The sequence below is a fragment of the Etheostoma cragini genome, chromosome 11 (assembly GCF_013103735.1).
Source record: "Etheostoma cragini isolate CJK2018 chromosome 11, CSU_Ecrag_1.0, whole genome shotgun sequence".
Taxonomy (NCBI): Eukaryota; Metazoa; Chordata; class Actinopteri; order Perciformes; family Percidae; genus Etheostoma; species Etheostoma cragini.
In genome coordinates, this window is record NC_048417.1 from 15,509,588 (window position 1) to 15,516,270 (window position 6,683).

The 6,683-nt window shown below is 36.0% G+C and overlaps 1 protein-coding gene across 1 annotated transcript in view; it reads right to left on the reverse strand.

Moving 5' to 3' along the window:
* The window catches only part of scn1laa (sodium channel, voltage-gated, type I-like, alpha), a 28,803-nt gene that overhangs the window by 18,893 nt on the left and 3,227 nt on the right, over positions 1–6,683 (reverse strand). Inside the window, exons 2-6 of the mRNA XM_034885232.1 lie at positions 2,678–2,994; positions 2,071–2,189; positions 1,815–1,904; positions 1,586–1,714; positions 630–721 (exon numbers count right to left, since the gene is read on the reverse strand). Of these exons, the coding sequence (XP_034741123.1) occupies positions 630–721; positions 1,586–1,714; positions 1,815–1,904; positions 2,071–2,189; positions 2,678–2,941 (694 nt within the window). The 5' untranslated portion in view covers positions 2,942–2,994. The remainder of the gene's footprint in view (positions 1–629; positions 722–1,585; positions 1,715–1,814; positions 1,905–2,070; positions 2,190–2,677; positions 2,995–6,683) is intronic.

Below are 6,683 nucleotides of genomic sequence, written 5' to 3' on the forward strand. Positions count from 1 at the left end.
TAAAGACCTGTAAATTGACGTTAATGTGTAAAATCGGTTCCCCATTATCATCTGAGCCAGAAAATAAAGATCCTTTACAATTATGTGATGTTTTAATTGCAAAATTTAGAAACATTAGAAAAGATAAGTCTTAAACCATCCCCTTTGCTAGCATTTTGCAAAACAGAAATCTTTATCAGCTATTTATCAGTCAAACTTATGTGGAAATCAGGCCGAAACTGATTCATTTTCAGAATATCACACAGGATATAAGGGTCATGCATGTCAGTAATGATGATGTACTTGCAACACTAATGGGACACTCCCTCACCACAGATTACAAGACACTATGCTTTCATTAACCACAAGGAGAGAAGTAATGGCTGTAAAGGATTAGTGCAAGAAACAATTTGAAGACCCGTTTGAACTAGTTCTCACCTATGGGATGCCCAAGATTGCATTTAGTATTTTGGATGCTCAGATTGCTAAAACAACTCTTTGAAAATCTGTGATAAGGAGATGGACAGGTGGAGTCAGGACAAATCGCGCTACATGTCATGACAGTCGCATGAGGGTAGGTAATTGAGGGGGTTGAGGGTGAAATCGTGCAAAGGCTAACTTCCTAGCATGCAATTTCTCCTACTGCTTACCTGGGATAACTGAAATAGCTTTGAAAGCTCTCAGCACTCTGAATGTGCGAAGAGCTGAAAAACTGCCTAGGTTTGCAAACTCTGTTACATACCTGCAGGGAAACATAGAATTACTATTGAATGTTGACTGAGACAACAATACAAGACACACAGATTCAAGCTAACAATGCTAAATAGATAAACTACATGATTGTCAATTGAAGCATTTACACAGTTTAAACTGAGGCATGCACATTGGTAAAGGTAATAGGAGAATGAGGTCACTGGGATGAGCAATTAGATACTGTATACACCATGTGTTACAAACTTAAAATATATATCTGGTGATGTTCTATATTGCTTTCTCAACAAATCCTATAAAAAGACTAAAATTAACAATTAACTTAGTGACACAGACCTCAAATTACCGCTACTACAAGAACCGTCTAATGCTGCTGGTAAAACTCAACAAGACACAAAATGTATTAATCCCCAGCTGAAAATAGTGCCTAGGAAATCCACTATTCATTCTTGTTTAAGAAATGTTTACAAAAAAACAGTGTCCAGATGTTAAATATTTTGCTATGTATCTGTGGGCCATTTATCAAGATTTACAAGTAGGAATGACTGGGCCAGGGTAGGGGAATTGGAATGTATCTAGCGATGTTTAAATGGATTGATGCTTTGGTATTTGTTGTAAAAAAATGATAGAACAACACGAGCTTTGTCCGCTAAGATCTAAAAAAAATGGCTTTCAAACTGCATTTAAATGATAACTACATTTACATGTTAGTTGAGATCATATTTCAGATCATTTGCTCCAAAAAGTAACACATTTTGACAAAACTGTTGCTTTTGTTACAAACATCGGAACCAGTGAAACATTAAACGTGATTATTTTCTATACTAAGGGACCTTTGGGGGAAATGAAGTAACAACTGTTGAAGCATTATTGTTATTGAGTGGCAAATACTTACGCCATGACAATGACACTGAAATCCAGCCAGTTCCAAGGATCTCTGAGAAACGTGAACTTCCCTATGCAGAACCCTCGAGCTAAAATTTTAATGAGGGATTCAAGTGTATAGATTGTAGTAAATGTGTACCTGTTGGAAACAGAATGTAGTTGTTAAACTAAACAGCATTTTCATATTTATATAACCTGAGTGTGTGATCCATCCAATGTGTCATTGGTGGGAAACTTACTCTACGTCCTTTGCCCAGTCAGGCGGTCCACTCAGTGTCATAACTGCACAGTTGGCAAGGATAGTGCACATGATCAACATACTGAACAATTTGCAGGCAGTTGTCAAGGAATTAACACCTTTTTTGTTCAATTCATTAAATATTGTGCAATGCAATGTAAACAGTTTATGGATATACAGTATAGTAACCACAGATTTAGTGTGGGCTCAACATAAACACAAATCATTCATTTCAAATGAATATCTTGATAGGATATGAGTGTACCAAGATGCAAATTGATATTCTTCTTAGAAGGTTGAAGGGGCTCAGGAGGTACAAGGCAGGAGCGGCGTTGAAGCGGAAGATGTATTTTCCTTTGTTTAATACTATGAAAGTCTGACAGAAAAAGGAAGGTGTACATAAAATACTGTTTTTTTTCTTATTGCTGACTTGTAATATAGTTTACAAAAATGTATAAAATAATGTATCAAAACTTCTAATCAGAGAAGCTACTTATGATTTAAAGAACGTATTTACTTAAGTGAACAAATCCCTAATCACATTTTATATATTTCAGAAAACTTTCTGATAACTTCATATTAGCACTTTTTTCCTGGCTTGGTCTTCCTGTCATCTAAATTCAAATAATCTGGCTAGGTGACAATGATAACAGCTGCAATAATAATAATAATAATAATAATAATAATAATAATAATAATAATAATAATAACAATAATAATAATAATGATAATAATAATAGCTGTTAGATGAGAGAATCCTCTCAGTGCAGCTCTCCTTTAACCTCTTTAACAGAAATAAACAAAAAATAATGGTTAAGAATATATAAAACTGTGTGTCTTTAGACTTCATGGCCAATGACCTACCTTCTGATTAAAGTAGAAGGGATCCAGGTCCTCCAGCGGTGTCGACACCATGCCTTTAGGAATGTCCCCATACAGAATAGGGAGTGATTTGCCCGCCTCCAGGTCACAGCTGGGCTTGATCTTGTTCTCATCATTGTATTTTTTCTTCTCTCCCTTTGGCTTCTCTGCCTTCTCCTCAGCGATCCGGCTCTCAATGGATTTGAGGGACTCACGACTAAAGGGGCGGAAGCTGTCTGGACCTGGTGGTACAAGCAGCTGTTCCATCTTTTCATCCTGCGCCTTCAGAGTGAACAGCTAGCCTCCAACATGAGAAAGGCCTAAAGGAGTCAGAATATAGAATAAGGTGCTATGTTCAGAGGTTGACAACTAAGTTATATATAACATGAAATGTCATTGTTGGAAACAAATAATTGAAAGTAGTTGTGGCAGCAAATTTCTATTGGCTGATTAGAGCTGCTTTAAATGGAGAGGAGAGTATGGGGGTGTGGTTCTGTTCTTTCATCTCAGGAAATGGCAGGCTATTATGAGCCTATGGCTGTCATACACATAAATTCCTGCCAGCTATGGTAAAATTAGACCTAATTATCTGCTCTTCTGTAGATAAAATGAAGATTTGACATGACAATGATCAATTCCAGGTGGGATTCTCGCTCCTCTCCTCCATCCCTCAAAATGAAAAGAGTCCACTTTTTCCTCAGAGCACTGAGACAGAGGAAGAATAGATTAATCCTACTAATAGGCCTGGTCATGATGTGTAAGGCAGACCTATGCAGTATTAAATATGAATGCACTACAGACTGCACTGCATCTCTCTGGCTGCCCTGCCACTGAGAGCTCTAGCCTGATCTGAACAGGGTAATAAAATACTTCCAAACGTTGTATCTGTGATGCAAGAAATCAATCACAAACACATTGATCAATCAACTGCCCACAGCGGTGGGTTGCACATGTGTGACGTAACTGCAACAATAAACACTCTAAAAAGTCCTTCAATGAACTGTCCATAAGACTTAATTTTAATATGTGCAGTATGTTTCTTTCAACAAATTACTTTCCTTTTATTTTGCTTTCAAATTAAGTTACAGAAAAATGAAAAGTGGGAATCTTGTGGGAACTCGCACCTGTCTACCATAAAATTGATTTTGTTGTAAGTTACAATAAAACTCTGTTTCCTTTTGTCTAATGTTAACTTTACCAATTGTGAGGATGCCACAAGGCGTTTTCAAATGTGCCCGTAAGCTCAAATGATTAGCAAACATTAAACTTAAACAGTCTATCTTTAGTCAAATGCGGTTTCTACTTTGTGTTTTTTTCATTAAGATGAAATGGTACACCCTTTTTAGTAGATTTCAATAATTAAATCAATAATTACTTGCTTTACTGTTGCAAGTCATGTGCAGGATTGCGTCTTTACACACCTTAGATTAGCCTGCATGGTGACGTTAGTGGAAGCATCCTGTGGCATAGAACAGAACTAACTGAAAGAATGTCCACTTATGGAAAAAACAAAGGCAATGCACATTTTTCTGTTGTATAAATATTGTTTTTTGGGCTTTCAGCATCAGCAAACAGATTGTATGTTGTGCAATTTTTTGTTGCAGCATTTAGGAATTCATATAAGCTTCTAAAGTAACATTACAAGAACTGGAACATGTTTCTTTCAGTCAGGTTTGAGAAATAAAAAATTTGAACAGAATAGATACTTAACTCTGGTTTTCTGTGTAAATTTTTTGTAATTTTTTTCCATATGGCTATACCAACCTTTGATTTTGTTTCTCAAGGAGACCATCAGATCTACTACAGGGGGAATCTTGCAGATAATGAGTGCAGTTCAGTGCAGTTCCACTGGAATCAACGTGTATGTCTCTGCTGGACAAATACACTCCAAAGCTCCTAGAGCTATTCAGTTTGAACAGAGGAGAGGGGTTCAATGGTGGTCAGTGGTCAGTGCATCAAGAACTTGTTGATGGAGCTGATACAGGTGAGGCAAAAGTATGATTTTTAAGTTTAAGTAACACATTTATTTAACAAGTTTGTTTTGTTTTCTTGCTCCAGTCGGCATGTGGCAAGTAACTTTGTTTTACAAAAAGTTACAACGGGTTTACAGCTCAGAACAACTTTAAGGTTAAAAAAAGCTACCAGTTCATTCCCAAATACATTTGGCAGTCCTTAATACATACACTGTCTTGTACAGACAGTTTTGGAAGTAAGTTTGCATCAACTTGTAAAGCTTTATTTATACTCACACTAATATTCAGCATCATTGGTAGATCTAGAGATGGAGAAAGGTCTCAAAACGTCACATGATAATGTAACATCTCACATCTGTCAGCTGATACTTGCATGCACATTTAACAATCTGTAAACCAAGGCAAAATAAAGGTCAAGGTAAAAATTATTATAAATATAAATTATTGGCTATCTTAAGTTCGAAATATGACCATAACATTTTCATATCGATTTAAATGACAATTAATAAGACAGTCTGAACCGAAGGCAGTGGAGCAAGAGAGAGAAACCCAGCGCTTACAAATCTCTGCATTCTGGCCAGAGCCTGCTGCTGTGTACTCGGGGTGACATGCGTGCTGCATCTCCAGTACCCATGCAAAGTTTTAGAACTTATGAGGTATTTCAAAGACTTTTTTTGTGGGACATGGTGCAACGCGCTGAAACCAACCTACAAGTTTAAAAGCCTCACCAATATGCTTCTTGAATTGAAAGGTGATTGTTGGCCTTGCACTGAAGACCGATTCAGATTTTTTCTGGTTTTTCTGACGTTACATTTTCTGGGCCTGATAAGCATAGTCTTGAGTTGTACCTTGAAGGCCTTTCAAGCACTTTGTGGGAATCTGCACTGGGTCCAAAACTAACTTCTGTGATCATTTATGTTCATAAACATTTTTCTGTTATTTTAAAATGACTTAAACACTATCTGAACTATCTGAAAGACAAGCTATTGTATCAAGCTGCAGTTGGTAAGATGTGCTGTATTTCTATAGCGCTTTTCTAGTCTTAATGACTACTCCACCAACTTTCCGATTGGTAGACAACCGCTCTACCACTGAGCCACAGCCGCCCCTAAGATGAGCTCACATGTTCTAGTATTTAATTTCAACGTTTTAAAGGAAAATCTGCCAGTTTAAAAAAAATTATGTCAAATGATGCATTGACTGTTAAGCCGTGATGTTAAAAATGGTTGAATGTGTCCCTTCAAGATAATAATAATTGCAGTATAATAAATGCTGGAATAAAATACCTCTCGTTTCTTTGGTAAATGTTTGCCAATGCAAACTAATTATTTTAAGTTAAATGCACATTTTAAACAGAAATAAAGAATTTGTCAACATTAATAAAATAAGTGCAGGATTTGGTTTAAATCAAATTTTTAATTTTTTTTAACCTAATTAAAATAGGTGTTTGTGGTTAAAATGCTCTCTAATTTGACAATGGTTAAACTTAATTTTTTTTTGTAGACTACATGATAATTTAGCAAATACAAAAATGTTGTCTTAATTTTTTAAGTTATAGCTAAGTAACAGCTTTTACAGTGAAGGTAGGTCCAACTTCTAAATAACAACGCTTTACTTTTTAATGTATGTCTAAGCACATGGTTTGCATGTCTACTTAAATGACAGGTTTACACTGAGAGAAACAATACAGACACCATTGAATAGAAACACAAATTTGCATTACAGCAGCTTACTACTGATATAAATTGGATTTTGATCAAATAATTTAGGTATTGTACAATATTATCTTGTACAATAAATCAACAGTATTAACATTGCCTCTGGTTGTGGTAAGATTCCCTGTTTCCTTCCACAGAGAGATAATCATTTGCACACGTACATCATTAGTGCTGACCTCTCTAGACAGACAGATGACGAACTGAAGTAGTCAAATGCAGTGCACAAGTATTTGAAAGTGCAAAATGTTGGTTACACCTATACTATATACACCTGCTGTATTATTCATCTTATCCAAATATGTCATTGTCACACTTCAA